General features: G+C 31.6%; 3 protein-coding genes across 7 annotated transcripts; 1 reads left to right on the top strand and 2 right to left on the bottom strand.

Annotated features, from left to right (window-relative positions):
• The first annotated feature begins 7,813 nt into the window (after nt 1-7,813).
• Nucleotides 7,814-13,744, top strand: LOC101512455 (protein phosphatase 2C 29). 3 transcript variants are annotated; one of them, XR_190169.4, is made up of 5 exons: nt 7,816-10,093; nt 10,467-10,580; nt 11,852-12,116; nt 13,052-13,464; nt 13,627-13,744. XR_190169.4 is itself a non-coding variant. In XM_004508951.4 (4 exons), the coding sequence occupies exons 1-4, from the start codon at nt 8,270-8,272 to the stop codon at nt 13,174-13,176; spliced, it is 2,328 nt and encodes a 775-aa protein (XP_004509008.1). In that variant the 5' UTR covers nt 7,816-8,269; the 3' UTR covers nt 13,177-13,744. The 3 variants fall into 3 exon arrangements, 2 of the variants coding, with proteins under 2 accessions (XP_004509009.1, XP_004509008.1); XM_004508951.4 differs by having other exon boundaries at nt 13,052-13,744; XM_004508952.4 differs by lacking the exons at nt 11,852-12,116; nt 13,052-13,464; nt 13,627-13,744 and adding an exon at nt 10,809-11,834 and having other exon boundaries at nt 7,814-10,093.
• An 869-nt stretch (nt 13,745-14,613) lies between these two features.
• LOC101513100 (pentatricopeptide repeat-containing protein At5g46580, chloroplastic) lies at nt 14,614-17,192 on the bottom strand. Its single transcript, XM_004508953.4, has one exon. It carries the CDS (start codon nt 17,070-17,072, stop codon nt 14,952-14,954), a length of 2,121 nt encoding a protein of 706 aa, XP_004509010.1. The 5' UTR covers nt 17,073-17,192; the 3' UTR covers nt 14,614-14,951.
• Nucleotides 17,193-18,307: 1,115 nt separating this feature from the next.
• Nucleotides 18,308-21,257, bottom strand: LOC101513425 (uncharacterized). Of its 3 annotated transcripts, XM_073363376.1 has the most exons (3): nt 21,099-21,254; nt 20,333-20,411; nt 18,308-18,864 (listed from the first exon to the last, which is right to left on the bottom strand). In XM_073363376.1, exon 3 carries the CDS (start codon nt 18,838-18,840, stop codon nt 18,595-18,597), a length of 246 nt encoding a protein of 81 aa, XP_073219477.1. In that variant the 5' UTR covers nt 18,841-18,864; nt 20,333-20,411; nt 21,099-21,254; the 3' UTR covers nt 18,308-18,594. The 3 variants fall into 3 exon arrangements, with proteins under 3 accessions (XP_073219477.1, XP_073219476.1, XP_073219478.1); XM_073363375.1 differs by lacking the exon at nt 20,333-20,411 and having other exon boundaries at nt 21,099-21,257; XM_073363377.1 differs by lacking the exon at nt 20,333-20,411 and having other exon boundaries at nt 21,048-21,253.
• Nucleotides 21,258-21,455: the final 198 nt, after the last annotated feature.

The raw sequence follows: 21,455 nt of genomic DNA, 5'->3' as shown, positions 1-21,455 counted from the left end.
GACTCAATACGAAAATGTCTTTAGATTATTCAATCGCACACACAACATAATCGAACTTGGGATGCAACGATCTCAATATCTTTTCATATAGTTTCTGTTCAGTAAACTTCTCACCACAACTAGCCATCTGATTTGTGATACTCCTCAATCTTGAAATCAGATCTGAAATCTTCTCTTGTTCCTCCATCTGTAACAATTTGAACTATTTTTGTAAGGTCTGCAATTTCACTTTCTTGACCTTGGTTCCTCTAAAATAACACTTCTCCAAAATGTCTCATGCTTCTTTTGCACTTCTTGCATCGGAAATTTTATCAAAGTTGGTTGTGTCAAGGCATTGATGAAGAATAAAGATGGCCTTACAATCTTTCTCTTATTTTCTTTAAAATTCAACCCATGATCCTCTGTTGGATTGGTTCCCATATCTTCAAAATCTTTTTCTATGATTTCCAACACTTCTTGAAATTCAAACAATGCTCGAATATGCACTCTCCATCTATCCCAATCTTTTCCATCAAAATGTGACATGTGGGCTGAAAAATTTCCATTGTTTGCACTTGAACCCATTCTCACTACACTCGTATTTGATCCTCACACTTTACTCGTGTTTTTCACTCTTTGGGATCAAAACCTTGTTCTGGATACCACTTGTTAGCTTTTGAAGTTGTTTGCAATGGAAGTAAACTAGAAACAAAGAATGAATGGAATGAATGTGTTATTGTTTATTGAGATGAATATGCTATTTATACATAGCTTCTATTACATTGTTTATAACTACCTTATACTCAACCAACTAACTAACTAAGTGGTTAGTTAGTTGATTACATACAATCAAACTAACTTAAATTACACAAAACAGAATACGAATAACGTTATCTGTTTTCAGTTACAAACCAATAACGTTCTTGATTTCCAACAATTCTTCTGAAATATTATTAGATAAAAATATAATATTACCAACAAAAGTTGGATTTAGTGGAAGAGACTAGACTCTCATAACGTAGTGAATTCATGTTTGAATTTTTGTTGGAAGAGATATTCATACTTAGTGTTTGTTGTGTCTTGAATTGAATTCTTAGTAAATACTTCAAAATCATTTATTAGCATTTCTTTTATAAAATAAAAGACTTAAATGTTAAAACTAAATAAAATAAAGAACCAAATACATAATTTTGCCTATATTTTGTGTGCAATTGTTAAAGTTTTTTTTTTAATTTAGAAAATCACTTAAAAAAATTAATCACTTTAAAAAGTTTATATGTTTGTTACAATTTTTCAAAAAAATAATCTATAATTTAAATAAAAATAGAAAAAATGATTGTCAATGTGATAGACGAACATAAAATAATCTATATACTTTTTTATAAATTTAAAAAAATAATAATCCTTCAATTATTAAATAATTAAATCTTATCTTTTTAAATCTATCACAAACAAATCATTTACCCTTTATGTCATCAAGTATATTAAATTCTAAAGACCAGCCTTGTTTTGTAGGAAATATGAGATTTGAGACTTTCGCGTTGATTTTTCATTATACTAATTGCTATGTATTTGTCGGTCTAATAAGTTTTACCTTAACAATAATTATACATTATATTACGAACATAATCTAAAAATAATTATAATAAAAATTTAATATTTTAGTAATTCATGATTATAATCTAAAAATAATTATAATAAAAATTTTAAATTTTAATAATTATGATTGATTGATAATATAAATTTTCTATAGTATTAATATACATGAATTAAACTCTTATTTTTAAATTTTTATTATAATAAAAATCTGTTTGATATAAAATGTTGATAGCAAAAATATATTCTGATTTTGTGTAGGTGTTCGTAGCAGTACCACATACTCACATAGTAGGAAGTTGAGAATTAAAGATTGGATCCGACAGTGATGAAGTAACAGTTGGAAATGGTGGACCTACGTTTCAGTGAGTTTGTGAAAGGTCGTTGACCAACGTATCTATGTCTCATCCTATTCCTAACTCTTTCCTACTACATACTACTCTGGACCCACAAAATTAAAGTAAGAGATTCTAATTTATAACTTCAAAATTTTTTATGCATTATTTTTTAAACTAATAAATTAATAATTATTTTATAAATTAAAGAATTATTTATTAATTTTTTATATTTAAAAAAAAATCATTTTTATAAAAAAAATCATTTTATTATTTTTAAATATTATACTAATTTTTATATTTCATCATAAAAAATATTTAATATTCATTATTATGAATAACAAAAATAAAAAAAATTATTTTGTTGATATTTTTAGTAAATAATATATAGTTATTATAATTTTTAAATTATGAAAAATAATTAAAAAATAATTATTTAACTATTAATTTAAAGAACAAATGTAACGATATATGTCAAATTACTAAATATATAATAGAAATTCTCCAAATAACATTCACTACATTATGGTTGTTCATAATTTTTGGTGTTTTAAAATTCAAGCACATAAATTACGAAATGGTTATCATCTCAAATTGATATTTTCACCTCCTAAAGAGTTTTAAGATTATGAAAATATTGTGATTTGTAGGAAATTTAAATAAATTTTGAGATATTGTGACTTTATTATTTTGATTATTGTAATTTTAGAACATATGTTAATACTACTATCTAGTCAAATTATTGATTTTTTATGTTATGAATAAATAAATTCTAATTCTTTGAGTGGGGGTGGGGCGGGGAAACCTGTTCCCGTTGAGTGCCGGGGTGGATATTAAAAAGTTACCTCCGACGGGTGCGGGAGCGAGGACAATATTGAAATTGCAGATGCGTGGTTGGTAATGCTTAAAACTGTCCCCATCTCGCCCCGTTGCCATCCCTAGTTATCACCCAACAAAAATTTAAGAAAGAAAGAATTTAAAGAGCAAAAAATATAAACATAAACAAGGTACCTCAAAGAAAGTTTATATATTTAATGATTAATTACATTAAATTTTGACTCACTTTTACGTATATTAAGACTGGAGAGAGTATACATTGTAAACTAAAAATTAAAGTATATAGTAATTATTTTTTAAAGAAAATTATTAAATAAGCATACTATTTTTGAGTCATCGTGTAAAACTATTTATTAGATGTTTAAATAGGGTAACTTATTGTAACTTTTATTTTAAAAAAGACTTAATTACAGTTATGGTTCCCTTATTTTAGCTGAATCACGAAAGTAGTTTTCCTATTTTTATTTTTCTCCATATTTGGTCTCTCAAATAGAATTTTGATCCAAAATTTGATGAAGTTTAATTTTTTTACGTTTATTTAAGTCACACAATTTTTCCATATCTCGTGGTGCAACAATTGTACCTGAAATCTATTATCATAAATGTGTGATGTGACTTAAAAAAAAATGAAACTTCATCAAGTTGTAGACCAAAATTCTGTTTGAAGACCAAAATTGAAGAGAAATAAAATGGGAGAACTACTTTCGCGATTCAACTAAAATAGAGAAATCAAAACTGCAATTAAACCTTTAAAAAATATGTTAATCAATGAAATTTGTTAGATGTTTAAATAAAGTAAACTAATAAAATTCTTTAAGTATTAAATCAATTGATAGATAATGATATTGATAGGTTGAACATATGGTTTGTATTTGAATCTAAAACATTACAATTTTGTGTGAATTTTTTATAAAAATTGTATTATCTAATCTATAAAAAAAATAAACTAATAAAATATTTGTGCATTTGTATATGTTAAGATATATTTGTATTAAAATATTAAAAAGTGACATATTTGTATTAGAGTATAAAAAAATCAAATACTAAAATTATTGATTTACTACATTAAAATATCTTGGTGCAATAAAAAATATAACTACACTTATGAAATTGTACCTATCTTTCGTTCAAATTTGTATAGGAACTTATTATGTTGAAGGATTGTGAGTACATGTTTTCTAAGCTTAGTTTAGTTGGGGTTTTGATTGATCTCAAAACTAAGACAAATACTTACTTTATTCTTCATGGGTTTGTTAATCTTAATGTTTATCTTAATATCCTATTAAGATTATGAACCAGAAACTTGCTTATAAAAATCTTTTATGATTCTGCATGACGATAGATGCATGCTAGGATTGCATTATGAATAGATTCACGTTTTTCCTACACATGTTTTTGTGAAATTTGAAGTGCATGAATATATATATATATATTGAAATCATTTGAAAAAAATGATAAATCAATTCGACAATTCATAAGTTAATTAAACTATTAAATTTTAAAATTTGCAGTGTTATATAGGAATCAATTTATAAGTGTGTGAATTGATTCACACAATTAAAAAGAATTGATTTTTCAGTATATTAAATTGTGTTTTCTCTTTCAACTAACTCATAAAGGACCTTGACTAATGTGAAACCATCCGCGACTTCATTAATCAACTTGAATATTCTAATTAGCTTATTTAGTTAAGTTTATTGATTTTTTTAGAATGGTTTTTCTCAATATTCTAAGCTTGTGACTTGTAACAAAAAAAATTATAGGCTTGTGACCAGTGACCAGGACCACGGGCAGTGCACAGCAAGACTTCGTCAATGACAACTACAATTGTGTTTTTTTATAGACGTAGTCACGTGAAAATTGGAATTGTATTTAATTTAATAAATCACACTAAAACAAAAACTAACCAGTTTTGAAGGATGAGCATTGAACAAGGTCCAAAACCAATGTCACATGAAGTATTTAAATACGAAAATAGTCAATCTTTTATTTTGAATTCAAACATAACATATAGCCACAAATAAAAAATTAAAAATATCGTCAATAATAATAATACTGTTTTTTTTATAATTATTCTTCTATCATATCAAGAAGGGAGAATAGTCAAAATATATTAATATTGATTTAAATATATTTTTGGTCTTTACAATTATAATTTATTTATTTATTTTGGTATTTGAATTTTTTTTTATTTGGTTTATATTCAAACAAATATAATTTCATTTTAAAATAGTCATTGTGTCGGTTACAAAAACTTTAACATCGTTCATATGTCTTTGGTCTCATCAAATATTTGTGAGAATGCGTAACAGAAATTACACCATCGTAAATTTGATAAATTTGACGTTGTTGGAAATGAAAATATGAATTTGTTTGAATATTTGAGTTACGAATTTAATGAAATTTGTATTATATTGAATAATATAATTAATTTTATATATTTTGTTTGAAATTATTGATGAGTTTTTTGAATTTTAATTAAAAAAAAATGATAATATTGTAGACATTTTAAAACATAAAATATTAAATTGTCACTTAAAATTAAAATAAATGACCAAATTGGTAGAAAAAAAACTAAAACGTTAACTGGAATTAAATTAAGGGATCACAAATGTTATTCAACTAATTTTAAAAATAACTATTGAAGTATTTCATATGCGTTGGAAAACTGAAATACCTTATCCAAAAGTGCATTAGATTAATGAAAATACTATTTTAGTTAAGTAAAAAAAAAAAAGACAAATAAAATTAACATATTGATACATGATATCTATGTGAAATAAATAAAAATACACACTATTAAAAATACTTAAAAAAATTAATGATAAAAATTACAAATATGACACTAATTAATTTGGATGAAAAATCTCTATATACAAATTTAGTAACTTATTAGTATTAGGAAGATAACTTCACATTATCTCTAAGTTTCTCTTCTTCATTCACTAGAAAGTGGGGTAGTCGTGGGTTTTTTTTTTTTTATACCTGTAATCACTTGTGTGTTTATTTTGCTTTGTTTCAATCTAAATAAGTGGTTTATACATAAACTAGATATTTGTTTAGTGTTTTTTCTTTTTTGTGTTTTCGTCGTCTCAAATCGAAGTTGTTTGATTTTCCGTTTTAATTTCGTTTGATAAATTAATTTTGATTAATTATTGATTCAACTAATGACTAAGTCGTCAACGTAGCAAATCTGAAGACATCAATATTACAATCACTTCGATTTTGTCACATTATTTATATTCATTGTGTCATTTTATACTATTAACTTGAATGTTGCGAGTATGTTTGCATATTTATAATTTCCATTTTTAGCAATGTTTAGTTTGTGTGTATTTGATGTACTATATTGATTTAAATGAATTATTATTATTATTATTATTATTATTATTATTATTTTGTTGTAAAAAATATTTAAATTAATGGAAAATGTGAAGAACGAAATTAAACAATAATAATTGAAATACAAAAAATATAATTTTAATTAATAATTAAATTATATATTTAAGTAATAAAAGTAAATTACAAAGAAGATTATAATTTGGGAGAGAAAAATATATTTGAGAAACTTAACACCCTTTTATATATAAATGATATATTTATCTTCAAAGTAAGCCACCCTAACTATTATGTTATGTTATAAAGTAATATAAGTTACTGCACTCAAGCATTTGCTTTTATAAAATTTACGTCCTTCACTTTATCATGATAAATGACTCATGTCTTAAAGATACTTGTTATGAAACTAAACCTGAAAATATAATCATAGGAGTGGATTAATTAAAACTTTAAAGTTTTAAAAACTAATTATTTTTCACATAAAATTTATCTTTTTATTTTATTTTGTTTCCTTAACAAACGTACTTACCCTGATATAAATAACCCATCCACGTCACGTGTTAGTAGCTCCGTTGGTAAATTAAGAAACATTTAAAAATTAAGAGATCGCATATTAAGATCTGATAAATTAATAAAACTATTAATTTGCCGACATTTGTGTATTACTACATTCGTCCATAAATCTATTACTTATTTGATCAAATCACAAAAATTAAAAAAGTTCACAGTAACATTAAATGTTTGACAATTGATATTGCATTTACAAATTTATCATTTAAAAAAAAAAGTTAATTATTATATTCATTAGTACATTGTTTCTGATTTAAAATAATTGAGTCATTTGATTATTTGACACATGTTAAAAAAATATATAAATAAAAAAATAATACTATTTTTATTAAATTATTCTTTGTATCATCAATATCATAAAATGCATATTAAAAATATTGTATTGAAAATGAAGTAAGCAATATTAATTAAAATATACAATTGGAAATTGAAAGCGTCAATTATTTTAAAACAAACTTTATTTTTAAATAGATCAATTATTTTAATATTTATTGTTAATAGTTAAAAATATAAAAATTAATAAGAAATAAATTATTTCTTCTGTCCTAAAATATCTAAGCCATTTACACACTTTAAAAAAATTAATAATAATTAACTCATTTACAAACACATTTGTCTAAAAATAATTGAACATTTCAATTTTTAATATATTTATTTTCAATTATATCATTTAATTAATTTTACTCTCATTATTCTCAATGTAATATTTTATATGAATTTATGACACAAGTAATGCACCAATATTTAAAAAGAATAATTTAATAAAAATATATTATCTTGTTTTTATTTAATATATAAAATAATTAAATAACTTAATTATTAAAATAAAAAATAAATAGTTAATAGAATTAAATATTTTAAAAAATAATAGGAAAGATAATTTTAGAAAAAGGAAAAAAAATTATGAAAATATTGTTATCTATATGAAGAGAGGTAGTAAAAAAAGTAATCCATTCCATATTAAAAACTTGAATGATAATTGATTTTGGATGAATTAAAGGTATGGCATTAAAAAAGTAAAAAAGTCAAAAGAAACGGACAGGAGGGCTCAGGCGTAGCAGAAGAAAAGATGAGGTGGAATCCTACGTGTCATGGCAGCTTATATAAATAAACAGCCACCGCATTTCCAGACGTAACCGTCAACTCATATTCATCACCACACCCAACCCAACAACTTCACACTCACACACAACACAATTTGAAAACACAAACAGACAAACCCACCAACAATTTTTCAACTCTTAAACATAGATTATTACAAACTCCCCCCTTTCTCTCTCTCCCCTTCCCTTTTCTCAACTCAAATTCAATTAGTCAACAAAACACCTTCACACACTCCTTTGCTTTTTCTTCTCCCATCCCATCTCCTTACTTTCCTCGTTTTGTTTTGTTTTCTTTTCTTTTTCTCACTCACTCACTCACTAACTCCCTTTCTCTTTCTTTTTCTTTTTTTTCTTTTTTTTTTCCTTTTTAAATTTGTTTTGTTACCCTTACTTTGCTCTTCTTCCCTCCCTCTCTCCCTCCCTCCCCTCTGTCCCTTTCTAAGTTTAGGATTGGACTTAGGGGTTGGGTCTTACTATCCACCGCTGAAGGTAACAAACCACACAAATGTGATGGGAACTGGAGTTTCCAGGTTGTGTTCTTGCTTAGAACCGGTTAACCGTACCAAACGAACCGAACACCAAGACGTTATATTCACAGCCACTGATCCATTAGATGAAACCCTAGGTCACTCTTTCTGTTACGTTAGATCTTCAGCTCGCTTTCTCTCTCCTTCTCACTCCGATCGTTTTCTCTCACCTTCTACTTCTCTTCGTTTTTCGCCCACTCACGACTCGGTTCCTAAAACCCGACCCGATTTTCCAGAAACCGCTTTCAAAGCCATTTCTGGTGCTTCCGTTAGTGCTAATAGCTCGGTTCCCAAAACGGTTATTCAGCTAGAAGAAGATGCTTCTGCTTCCGCTAATCACGCTGCGGATTCCGCTTGTGGTGGTGTAACTAAGGGTAATATAGTCAATGGCTTTGAAAGTACGTCGTCGTTTAGTGCTCTTCCGCTTCAGCCTGTTCCGAGAGGCGGTGAGCTTTTTGAGGGGAGTGGTTTTTTCCTCTCCGGTCCGATTGAGAGCGGCGCGCACTCTGGACCGATACATGCTGATGGCGGTGTCTCAGCTGGAATCTCAAGCGGCGGAGATGTACCTTTCTCCGCGCCGTTAGGGGGGATGTACGGGAGGAAAAAAGGTGTGTCAGGGTTTAGGAAGGCGTTTCAACGGAAAGTGTCGGAGAAGAAACGGCCGTGGGTGGTGCCGGTGTTAAACTTCGTCGGGAGGAAGGAGGTTCCGGCGAATGAGGGGAAGGCGAAGCCGGTAGAGACGAAGAGTGAGAGCAATGTGCAGTGGGCGTTAGGGAAGGCTGGGGAGGATCGGGTTCATGTGGTGGTGTCGGAGGAGCAGGGGTGGTTGTTTGTTGGGATTTACGATGGTTTCAACGGTCCTGATGCGCCGGAGTTTCTGATGGGTCATATGTACCGTGCTGTTCACAACGAGCTTCAGGGTTTGTTTTGGGAAGTTGAAGAACAAGGAGACAGTAATAATCCTGTTGTGGTGAAAAACAAAACGGAGGGAGAAAATTCGAGTTCGGGTTTGGTGAATATGGTTCATGGAGCTGAAACTGGAACTGTAACCGGGACGGAGAGTAAACGGCGTAGGCTATGGGAGTTTCTGGCTGAAGACCCTGAAGATGGACTTGACCTTTCTGGGTCTGATAGGTTTGCATTTTCTGTTGATGATGCACTTAGTGTTAGCAATGCCAATGCGGGTTCTGCCGGTAGTAGACGGTGGCTGTTGTCCAAACTGAAGAACGGTTTGTCAAAGCATAAGGAAGGTAATGGTAGGAAGTCGTTGCCGTGGAATTTGGGGAATGAGGAAGAGAAAGAAGAAAAATTGGAGACGGAAAATAAGCCTTCTGCTTCTGGCACTGGCGGTGCAAATGGTGGGAGGAGGCGGAAATTGGGTCCGGTCGATCATGATTTGGTTTTGAATGCAATGTCTCGGGCGCTTCAAGTGACTGAGCTTGCGTATTTGGATATGACAGATAAGCTTCTGGATACAAATCCTGAACTTGCTTTGATGGGTTCTTGTCTGTTGGTTGTTTTGATGAGGGATGAGGATGTGTATGTGATGAATGTTGGGGATAGTCGAGCAATCGTTGCACATTATGAGCCCAAGGAGAATCAAGATACTCTGAATGTGGAATCTGCGAGCAAGGGAGGAGTTGTTGTTGTTGGTGGTTCCAGCACTGAGAGCATAGTTGAGGAGTCCTTAGCATTAGATCAAACTCAAACTGAAAGTGCAATGAAGGTGGGGAATCAGGGTCCTGCTCAAGAGACGAGGTTGGCGGCATTACAGTTGTCTACTGACCACAGCACCAGCATTGAAGAAGTAAGCTTAATTTCGAATCAGTTGGCCTCTTCGTAAGCTGAAATGCTTTCATACATTATTCTTGTCAAGTTTGGTTTCTAGCTACTACATGTCAAATTGTTCAAACTTTACCTATGCATTCTGGTTTAACTTCTTGAGTTTGTGTCCATAACTGAGTTTGTGCATGCATGCCATTGTATACTTTTCCTTAAGTACATTGTATTCCTAGGATGGAAGCCATTGTTTCTTTCATTTAATCTGGCATTCTGCTTTATACCAAGCAAGTTATGCTTTTTTGCAGTAGTTGTGGTTACTAGTCTTGTTTCCTTTTTCTCCAGTCATGTTGTGATCTGCTTATTTAAGATGTTTAAAAAATTGAGCTTATTGTTTGCAGGAAATCATTAGAATTAAAAATGAGCATCCCGATGATCCCCATTGTATAGTTAATGATAGAGTTAAAGGCCGTCTTAAGGTCACCAGAGCATTTGGGGCCGGATTTTTGAAACAGGTATATTTTAAAATACATTATTTATTGATGCAATGCTTTTTCTTTTAATGAGTTTTATAAATCTTAAACAGTGAGCTTCTGAACCAATATATTGATTTCTATAGTTCATACATTGTGGAATAATAGTTCACGTTGATTCTCTGTTTGTTGGCAATAAAGGTTTATGATTCATCTTGCTTAGTGCCACGGCTACCTCTTGTTTTAAATAAAATGTGCACCTGCATCTAGGTTATCAATAGTGAAGGAACCTTTATCACGGCGGAGTGATGCAGAGTGGGTGGTGGCTACCACAGAGCTCCTTGATGCGTCACAGTATAGTCGTGCGACTGGAGCAGCAGTTCTCGCGCTACAGAAACGCAGACCAGATTGTTAATGGTTTGGTGCTTCAGTGATGAACCGGAGGAGAGGAGGGGGAAAAAAAAAGTCTGTCACAATTTCCGGCCACAAAGAGGGACCACAAAATGTGTTTTCCAGCTTGAGGCTCCTATCTCGGGCTCAGAACGGAATCCCACCCCCACCGCCTCTCCCTACTCATGCGATTTTTGCAGTTGCACAAGTGGCTGCTGGTTGTGCGGGGCGCAAATTGTCTTGTTACAAACCAACCTTACACAACATTCAATACTCCTGTTAGGTCTACTAGGAGAGGGGATAATACTTCTGGGCCTTAATCTATACAAGAACACAACATAAAAAAGCTATCATAAAAAAAGTTGGACATTGAGTACCATAGGCTTGTAGAAAAAATAATAGTAGTAAATAGTAATAATAAACAAATAATAAATACTCCTTCAACAGTTGAGTTTGGTATGGTAGATGTTCATGTTAATAAGTACCAGTAGTTACTGTGACATATAGAAATATCTATCACAATGTAAAACTCTTTTTGCATTTTCAGTCAAATAAAAGAGTAAAATTGGAAAGTCTGTCACTTGACTTGTAACAATATATGATGAACTACATAGATATATGCTACACGGTGTCCACCCACGTAGAATTCAGTCTTGCAATAAACTTTTGATTATAAAATGAGAAGACGGGTGTAAATGTCAATTGCTAGGAGAACATATTGCATTGGTGCTTGTGCAGTCCTACTATATTCCTCAATTATTTGTCATTAAACTCTCTTTACTGTGCTGATGCTCTTTTACACTTACAAGTAGAAACCTGATTGTGTGTTGTGTCTCTTGTTTAGGACTGCATAAATTTCTTACAGATTTTATTTTAACACCAAAGTATTCTTGCATGATGGAATATATTTATTTTTTCTGTAGCCGAAGTTGAATGATGCAGTACTTGAAATGTTTCGCAATGAATATATTGGCACTGATCCATATGTATCCTGCTGTCCTTCACTACGTCACCATAGATTATGCCCAAGGGATCAGTTCTTGATCCTCTCATCTGATGGTTTGTATCAATATCTAAACAATGATGAAGTTGTCTCTCAAGTTGAGAGCTTCATGGAAAAGTTTCCAGAAGGAGATCCTGCCCAACATTTAATAGAAGAACTGCTCCTCCGTGCAGCCAAAAAGGCTGGTAAATAGATCTTCTCACCTTTTGTATCTTTCTTGTTTTGCAGTCTTGTTAGACACACACAATTTGTTGAATGACATAAGTGCAGGGAACATTAATTAGGTTTTCTTTATAGAAGAACTAAAAGCATTTCTCTTGCTGTGTATGGTTGTGAAAAATATTTGAATGTTAAAATTTTGGTTGGTTGTTTATATAAGAACTCATGATGAAGAATGAAACGATGATAAAGCTTACAGAATATACATGTTATATTTGAAGGAATTGGAAAAAAAATCACCTACATTTGGTGCTGGGGACTGTGATATTTTTATCTGACTTCCTTTTCTCCTAACTGCTTTTCCAAAATTTCTCTTGCCCCTCTGGGATTTTCTATTAAAATGTGTTCCTCAGAGAAATGTGTTGTCTTTTTGCAGTAGATAGTATTTAATAAGTCCATATTTTCCATTACCTTGACCTTCTGGTCCAGTGCTTTGATTATTTGTAGCATTGGAGTAGTAGCTACTATATCAGTTCCCTTCTTTAAAAGACAGTTCTTACATGTTCGTATATTTTACTCGTTTCATAAAATGCCGATCACTTTTTTGGATTTCTATATTATTTCTTCTATCTGGGTTGTATAAAGTCATTATAAGGAAGGTCTAGTTTAGAGTCAAAACCCAGCCTTGCCTTTTTCTTTTTGTATGTGTTGTCTTTTGATTCTATAGTTTGGTTTGAGATAATTCAGGATGGTTGTTGTGTCTGTCTGCATTTGTTTGCATGGGTTTGTTTGGTTCTTGTAATTGGAGAAAACATATTTTATAATCTTTTTCACTTTTGTTCTGAGGATGGGGATAGTGCAGAAAATCATTCAATATGTTGATTTCATTTCATATATAAATAATGTTCTAGCCTGTCAACTACTGTGTCTATGCAACCCAATTAAGTCTCAATTGTTGCAGGAATGGATTTTCATGAATTGCTGGATATCCCGCAAGGAGATCGGAGGAAGTATCATGATGACGTTACTGTTATGGTGATATCACTTGAAGGAAGAATCTGGAAATCGTCAGGGAAATATCTGTGAGGCCTTCAACTTTCTTACGGCCCTATACATGTGCCAACATTTTTTCCACCTGAGATTTCCCTGAAGATGATGCCATAGTTTCACAGTTGATCCATTTTTCATGGATCTGAGTGTTTTGCTGGTCTCACAACAACAAAGTCAATCTCTGAGGAATCTCAGATATTAATGGCAAGAGGCAACTGTTACAGCTCTATCAAGAATCGAAGACCCGAATGCAATTTGGTATTATCTAAGAATTGATATTGCAGACAGGCTTTTGGAAATTTTCTTTAGGATGGGAAAAAAAAAGTACAGCCTTTTAAACTGTTTTTTTTTTTTTTTTTCATTTGCCATTTCTGCAACCCCCTCCCTCTTTTTTTTGCAGTTATAGAGATGAAAAATGATAGAAATTTTGCACAGCGAAGGTCCTTTCTATTTATTTTCTTTTTTCTTTCTTTCTTTCTCTGGCAGAGGCAATTAAGAAATGTTGGTGTATATTGGTGGGGATACAAGTGTACTGATTGAATTGGAGCAGTCCTTAGTCAGAAATGACAATCTGTAGTCGAGGGTGGATTTTCACCATAGCAAATTAACATGATCCTAAATTGGAGAGATGAAATCAAATCAAACTAAAAAAATCTCAATGAAATAGACCTTTTTATACTAAACACAAAGGAACCACACATTGATTGGTTGTTATCTTTCACGTGTTTAGTTACCATCTTGTCATGTGAATTGAAATCATTTATGTCTATAACAATGTGTATAAACAATCAAGCAGACCTTTGACATACATATGTTGAGTGTATTAGTTTTTATTTAAATATTTAAATACAACATGCTATTTGTATTACACTTTAGAATAATGTTATCATACAATTTAAATAACACAATTTGCAATGGCAATTATTTTTCATATACAATAATCATCCAAGTTATACCCTTCCTAAAGAATAAAAGCCGTTGAAATAGTAACACTACAAATCATGTTTATAAGCATTACAAACATTAAATTGAGTAGAAGACATAAGTTTTATTGCCTTTACAGTGAAATTTGTAAATATAGTTTGGGTTTGCTGCATACTTCTCAAACCGAAATTACTTTGCATGATGACTGGCCGTTTCAGGTCAATAGGTGAAATGAATCCTATGGTTTACAGTACATCACTTGTTTAATTAGAGTGCATCTCTTATATAATTCAAAATTTAAAGCTATTATTAGTTTAATCAAACAATGAGACTTCGAATTTAGTTCAACATTCACATAACCAACCGTATATGGTTAGTGCTAAAGGCAACATAGACATATCATATTAATCTGTTCAATGAATAATCCATTTATCCAAATAAGATTTTGAAAATAAAGTAATGTGGAATTGTCAACGCAGATATTAAATAATTTTATCGAGGGTTTGTATATTTTATAAAGTCAGTAACTTAAATTGTAACATGCCACCATTGAGGTATAATGAAATTGTATAATGGTGCAAAATAAATACAACTATTTATCATTAAACACATATATTTTCATGTGTATCAAAACTTGAAAGATGCAATCTATAAATAAATAAATAAACAAACAAACTAGAAAGATGCAGGACAAAATGAACAGAGAAACAAAAAGGAATACTAAATTTTAGGGAGTGTTTACATTCTAATGAACGGGGAAAACAATATACTCATATCCTATGGCTTCAACTCCTCACATGTTGACATTTCAAGTGATAGAATAGACTCCAGTATCACTGTTTAGCTATAGCGGTAAAGGTGAATGTGATTGAACTTTTCCACCATCTTTATGTTGCAATAGATGATGACGGAGAGTTTGATTGCTGCACCCACGAGACTAAATCCTCTCTAGTTGCAATAAAACAACCAACTTGATCTTCACTCTGGCTAAATGGAGCAGCCAACTTTCTCAAATGAGAGGCAAAAGAAATATTAAGTCCTTGGGCAAACTTATGAGCACCAGTACCAGTTTGTGCTAAGAATAACTCTGGTAGTGCCTCATCCTTCTTAATAATTTTGGCCAGTGTCCACATCCACTCTTCAAGAGCAGTTAGAGCTGCCCCAACTGACAATGTTCGAACGTCTAAACACCATTCATCTCGTGTTTTGTTGTGCAAACTCGGATAAAATCCATATAAAGTCCCCAAGTAGAGCAACTCGTGGGCTCTTTCTAGAAGATCTTTGCTTCTACATATGTCAATCAAACAGTTACAGAAGGGTCTTCTAACCTCAACCACAGCATTGGTCATGATACTCTTAAACTCTTCCTTAACGGTCTCAAAACTAGTTTCCTCGTCTACAATAAGTTGAATAAAAGCAACTAATTTTGGGTTAGCTCGTTGCAAACAAGCAAGAACTTTTTCCTCATCCTTGCTACCCTGAGACATAGACACAACAGATAGCAAGCAACCGCATAGCCTATCATCCGACCTAATTCCTCTCTCAATTGAAATATCAAAAACTCTTACCAAATCATCAATTTGCATGGCCTTTCCCAAACACTGGATCAAACAAGTACACCCCATTACATTGAGTTCAATACCAAGCTTAGACATCTCTTCAAACAATTTCATTGCCTTATCCACATCTCCTTGACTTCCATATATGTTGAGCATAGCCGTGTAACTCCAACTATCTGGCTGGCAATACTCAGACTGTTTCATATCCCCGAACAGAGTTTCAGCTTCTTCCACTAATCCAACATCTGCACACATATTCAATAATGTATTATACAAAATAAAATCCATAGGCCAACCGTTTTCCTTCATCCGTTTCCACAATTCTAGAGCATCTCTAGACCATCTAGCCTTTCCATATATCTTAATTACTGCTGTTAGAGTCTTCTCATTCGGGGCTATCCCTGAGTCAATCATTTCTTCAAACAGACTCCTCGCAAACCCTGGCTTCCCAGCCTTTCCCATTGCTTCCAACAAAGTATTATACACAACTAAATTAGGCTGCACTCCAAGAGATTTCATCTCTTGCAAAACATATCTAATACCATCATAATCCCCAGCCTCTCCAAACATCTTCCCCAACACAGAAAATGTGATGGGATCAGGCTTCCACCCAGTTGCTCTCCCTCTCTCATACAAACTAACAACCTCTTCAACTTTACCTAATCTAGCATAAACATCTAAAATAGCAGAGTAAGTTACCTCATCCGGCATCAAACCAGTCTTATACATCCTCTCAAACCAATGCACAGCTTTGTCGAAAAGGTTGCACTTCTTAGCACATGATATAATGGTGGAATAAGTGATGTTATCCAATTCAACTCCATTATCAATCATCTGGTGTGCAAGCTCTTCAATTATCCCAAACTGTCTCCCAAACCTCAAAGCCTTCATTGTAACATTGTAGAATATGGTTTCCATAGGAAGCAAATTATTGGTCTTGACCCAATCAAGAAATTTGTAAGTCTTCTGCCATGGCTTCAAATTATTGAGCACCAAGAGAGCATTTTCTCTTGTAAGGGAACTCGGAATTTCTTCCAAACAAGCAACGAAATCGGCTTCGGAAGAGACATCACAATTGTTCAATTTTGAAGCAAAACGTTGAAATTCTCTCAAATGTGGATTGTATGATACAGAAGAGCGTTTGTGTCTCTGGTGAGAGAGCACAGGACGCTTAGCCTTAGTGGGGTTGATCCATGTGGGTTTTGGCTTTGAAAAAACATGGGCTTGGTCTTCTGGGTGAGTGGATAAGGTTGTATTGGAAAGAGAAACGAGTTGTTCGGATAAAGAAGAGTTTTTTTGGTCATCTGGAATGGATGATTTTGATTTGGAACAACTGGTGATAAATCTTCTGTGATTTTTTAGGGTTGGAGTTGTGATACTAAATCTTGTTCGTGTTGTTTTAGTGTCAACAAAGTAGATATGGATAACAGAAGATAGAGATGCGGCCATTAGAGTCTAAGTACAATGCTATGTTAACTGTGTCAAGTGTAACCAACCACTTCAGAATTCAGATTTTTCTTTTATCACCTTATCTCATTTTTTAAACGCTCAAGTGCTGGAACGAGGAAGACACCAATTTTAGGTAAATCAATAACTAAATTGATTGTTCACAAAAATTTAAATAAATTTATTAATTTGGCAAAAAAATAATTATTAACTAAATTAATTAGGTTGGGAATTCCTTTGGTTCATAATTTTTAATAAAATACTTGAATTAATTTAGTTTGTTTATTTTTCACAATTTCGGTTTGTTAAAAGTTAATTTGTCTATTTTTGTTAGTTTGTTTATTCTATATTTAAAATAGAATAAAAAATATAAAAGTTAATTATAAATATGGCAATTTTACGGGGTATGAACAACCACGTTTGTTTTTTACTAGCAATCTCAACATATTTTTAAAATCTATAATCAACAATTGTATCAATGCTAAATCGAAGAATCAAATAGTCTTATGATTATCTTACTAAATTTGGAAATAAAATGTTGTAGCATGGTTTACGTGGAATCTTACTACTACATTCCTGACTTTGAAGGTTTAGCGTGAAGTAATCTTTCAAAACTACCAGCTAGTTCGTATAAAGTATTTATCAAAATGGTAAAGTTAAAGGTAACCAAAATGCACAAAAGTATTGATGCAATGCAATTACAATAATCGATCAACTTAGAATATTTGTTCGGAACTTAGTACCTGGGGATGATAAGAGGTTCAAATTCAAGTTGAATTACTTGGTCTCTAACCATACGAAGGAAGAAAAGAATAAGATGTATAGATTTAACAATCGTAGGCTGTTATTCAAATTCAATCAGAACCCAAGGGCTTATTCAAGAACAAGAACTAGTGAAGCAATGGCCAGGGGTTAATTCCAAATATATAAATATTGACCAGAATTTGGGAATCAAATAACATGTCATTTACTCATTAAAATAATTAAGTATTACTTAAATAATACATCTCCCTTTTGAAAATGCTCCTTTTCTTGTATTTCTAATTAAAAATAACTGTTCAATAAAAAATAATTAAGAGAATGCTGTAATTAAATAGAACCACTAATTACTAATGTCATTTTTTTATTGAAGAAATGATGAAGAGGACAGGAAAAGAAAAAAAACAGCCTCATAGAGATAAAAGTAGTAGTTTGTAATGTTTGCTTGAAACAGTTAATAAAATCAATAATACCAAAAATGAGCCAAAGATTTCAGTGTTTTTAACATATGAAAACATGGTACAAGTTTTACTTTTATTTTCAGTATCTCACATGAACTAACACAGTACTGCTGAGACAACACAGTTATCACAGTCATTGCAACATTCGACACAAACATGTGGCCTATGAAAGTATTTACATATGGTTGCAAGATAGCAGATAAAGTACACAACCAATTTAGTCGCAAAACTGACATAGACAAAGTTCAACCAAATTAAAATCCAAGAGTTACACATTAATTACTAGGGACAATTATAGTTGTAGCCTACACTCCCATTGAAATTGATCCAATCTTGACATCAGGTGATTCAGAATATGAAATTGAAATCAGTTCAGACCTAAACTGTTCATCCTGATCACAGTTTGGCAACACACCCCCATCTGATTTCTTGCTCTCGGACACAGAATTTGAATCCAGAATCTTATCTGGTGAAGTGTTGGAAATAGCAATAAGCGACTCGCGTGCCACCTGATCAGTAGACTCCTTCTTGCTCGGTGATTTGCTATCCATATAATTTTATGGTTATTCTTTTTCCTACAAGTCAAGATAAAAAATTATCTCAGATTATTCAAAGAGATCAGACATTTTAATCAATGTTGTGAAAACTGTTGAGATGGATCATTGACCAAGATGACTAGGCATGCCGAACAATTTGGGTGAAACCCGGTCAACCCACACAATATAAGGTAAAACCTAGTTTTTTTCTTTTACCTCATAAACTGGCCACCAGACCAGATCGATACTGTCTGGTTTTTGTTGCTATGTTTTAAATACAAACACTTATCAGCATGTGGTTATGTCTTGACCAACACTTGTGTGCATTGTGGGAGAACCCCAAGTTTTATAAAATAACTACCACACAAGTATCAATTATAGCTTAACTAAATCTATGAATGGCTTCATAAAGTGATGGAAACTCATTAGTCAAAACATCAACATAAGGATAAGAGTAGAGAATTCAAACAAGATCAATATGACACCATACCCATGCCCAAAGAGAGTGAGGACAGTTGGTCGTCTTACCAAAAAATGATAAGATTGTACAAAATACTAGCAAGTTGAATTGCATAGGGTCACTTTCCATTTAAATATACTTTAAAATATTTTCAGAAGAGCCAAAAGCCACTAGCCATTTCAGCATTGTAAAGTTAATTATTATGATTACTAGTATGAACAATCCCTCATATATGCCATATTTACTTTCGTAACCTTAACCTAATTGATCTGGTAAATGTTACAGTAGCCAGAAACCATGGTATTCAACCAGTCACAGTAACTTCTTCTTCCCTACCTTAAAGTCAACATCTTTCTATCAAACATGGTTCAGTACAAAACCTTCCCTATCTTTCTCATTCATAGAAATAGAATTCCATAACATATGCCTCTTCCAAACCAATTGAACTGTCTTATCCAACTACACAGACATTCTGATGTCTCTACCATTTCTCCAAATCTAGTCATTTTTATCAAATCTAATATCAAACCATTACATCAAATCTCCTTTTTAACTCGAGCACATCAGTTCTTTCTTTAAGGACACACCTTCTTTTCTATCATCTTGCATCAAATAGGCTCTAAAGTTCCATGCATAAAACACAGCCAAATATGGTTTTACTTCTTTTTCATATTCACGAATGCAGTAGGAGATTCTAACATGCATTTTATTAAAATATTTAGGATTTTTGCAGATTGCTTCAGTGGCCTTTTTGTGAGGGTACTGATGACAGTAGTAATTAGCGCGAATACTTTATAAATTGCCCCATTTAATTAAAATAAAAAATATAAACACAAAAATATTTTATTAGAATCATGAGCCTAGGTTAGAGTGGTAAATTCTTCTTACTATGTTTACATCTTAAGTCATTAATAGATAAGTTAAACTGCAAATATTATTTGGGATTAAACAAACAAAGCATTAATAGTTTCTAATTTTGGGGAAGTGATTTATTTGGAGCTCTGGGATGTATGTATAAATAATGAAGGTGTATGAAAAGCAACTGACTGGTGGTCACTGGAAAAGTATAAACACCGATGAAGGCAGACCAATTTTCTGTATTTGGATGTGAAGTACTACCCTGAACCTAAATAAAGGCAAAAATGAGGCAAATAAAATTGATGTATTTAGTTCAAATTTTGGATCAGATATATCAAATTTCTTTGACATATTTTTGCTTATATTTAGGTCCAGAAAGAGTATTATATAAATATGTACCTAAAACATATGAACAAAAGAACATGAATAATAAATGATTTCACCTATACAGAGACAGAAACTAGAAAGTAGCTAAATCAACTACTAAATTAATCTCATCTATGTTAAAAATAAATTTCAAAAAACAAAAAGATATAACAGTAAATTTCAAAATAATCAAAAACTAGTCAACAACATTGCTATTTTGAAATTGTCAAGAAAACCCTTAAAACAAAAAAAAAATAAAATTGATCGAAACCGAAATCAAAGCAAAAAAAAGCTAATCATTCTATTTTCTGATTCATTTAGCTGTCATGCAAATTAATTATTGCAAGAGATTCGTGTATTATTATCAAAAGAGTGAAAGTATAATCGCAAAGGTAGCATGCACGGAATGAAATCAAATCGAATGAAGAAAACAAGGACAAAAAGAATAACCGAAAAGACATGCGAAAATCGCTTGCAGCGATAAACCAATGAAATCCCTAATAATTTGAGAATTGGAAAAATTTAAATAAGACTTTACCGTGTCGTAACGAAAAAAAGGGGGTGTGGAAATAATTGTATTCATCCGTACCTTAGTTGTGGTTTATGAACAAGTCTTCGAAGTTTCCAATAAGCTAAGGTCGTTTCTTGCTTTGAAAAATGAATGAACGGCGAACTATGCTAATGCTACGCTATGCGATTATTATTAATTTGGAAATAAATCGAGTCACACGGTTTACTATTTTATTCAGAAACTTCTAGTCTGTATTTTTTCAAAAATATAAATATTATTCTTTTTATAGATAGGTAAGTCTTACTGGGCAACTTATCACCGCCAGCGAATTAAAGAGTAAAATAAAGGAACTACACGTAAATGTAAACTAACGTCAAATACAGCAGTTCATTATTAAATAAATAATAGTAAGGTAATGAGTTTCCGTTATTTTAT

This window comes from Cicer arietinum, chromosome 7 (assembly GCF_000331145.2).
Source record: "Cicer arietinum cultivar CDC Frontier isolate Library 1 chromosome 7, Cicar.CDCFrontier_v2.0, whole genome shotgun sequence".
NCBI classification, from domain to species: domain Eukaryota; kingdom Viridiplantae; phylum Streptophyta; class Magnoliopsida; order Fabales; family Fabaceae; genus Cicer; species Cicer arietinum.
This window is presented reverse-complemented; position numbering and strand designations above follow the sequence as displayed.

Excerpts from the sequence above, each read along its gene's own strand:
- LOC101513100 (XM_004508953.4), bottom strand. The coding sequence starts at position 17,072 with ATGGCCGCATCTCTATCTTCTGTTATCCATATCTACTTTGTTGACACT.
- LOC101513425 (XM_073363375.1), bottom strand. The coding sequence starts at position 18,840 with ATGGATAGCAAATCACCGAGCAAGAAGGAGTCTACTGATCAGGTGGCA.
- LOC101512455 (XM_004508951.4), top strand. The coding sequence starts at position 8,270 with ATGGGAACTGGAGTTTCCAGGTTGTGTTCTTGCTTAGAACCGGTTAAC. Across the intron at positions 10,094-10,466 it reads ACAGCACCAGCATTGAAGAA|GAAATCATTAGAATTAAAAA; the intron begins GTAAGCTTAATT and ends TATTGTTTGCAG. Across the intron at positions 10,581-11,851 it reads GGGCCGGATTTTTGAAACAG|CCGAAGTTGAATGATGCAGT; the intron begins GTATATTTTAAA and ends TTTTTTCTGTAG.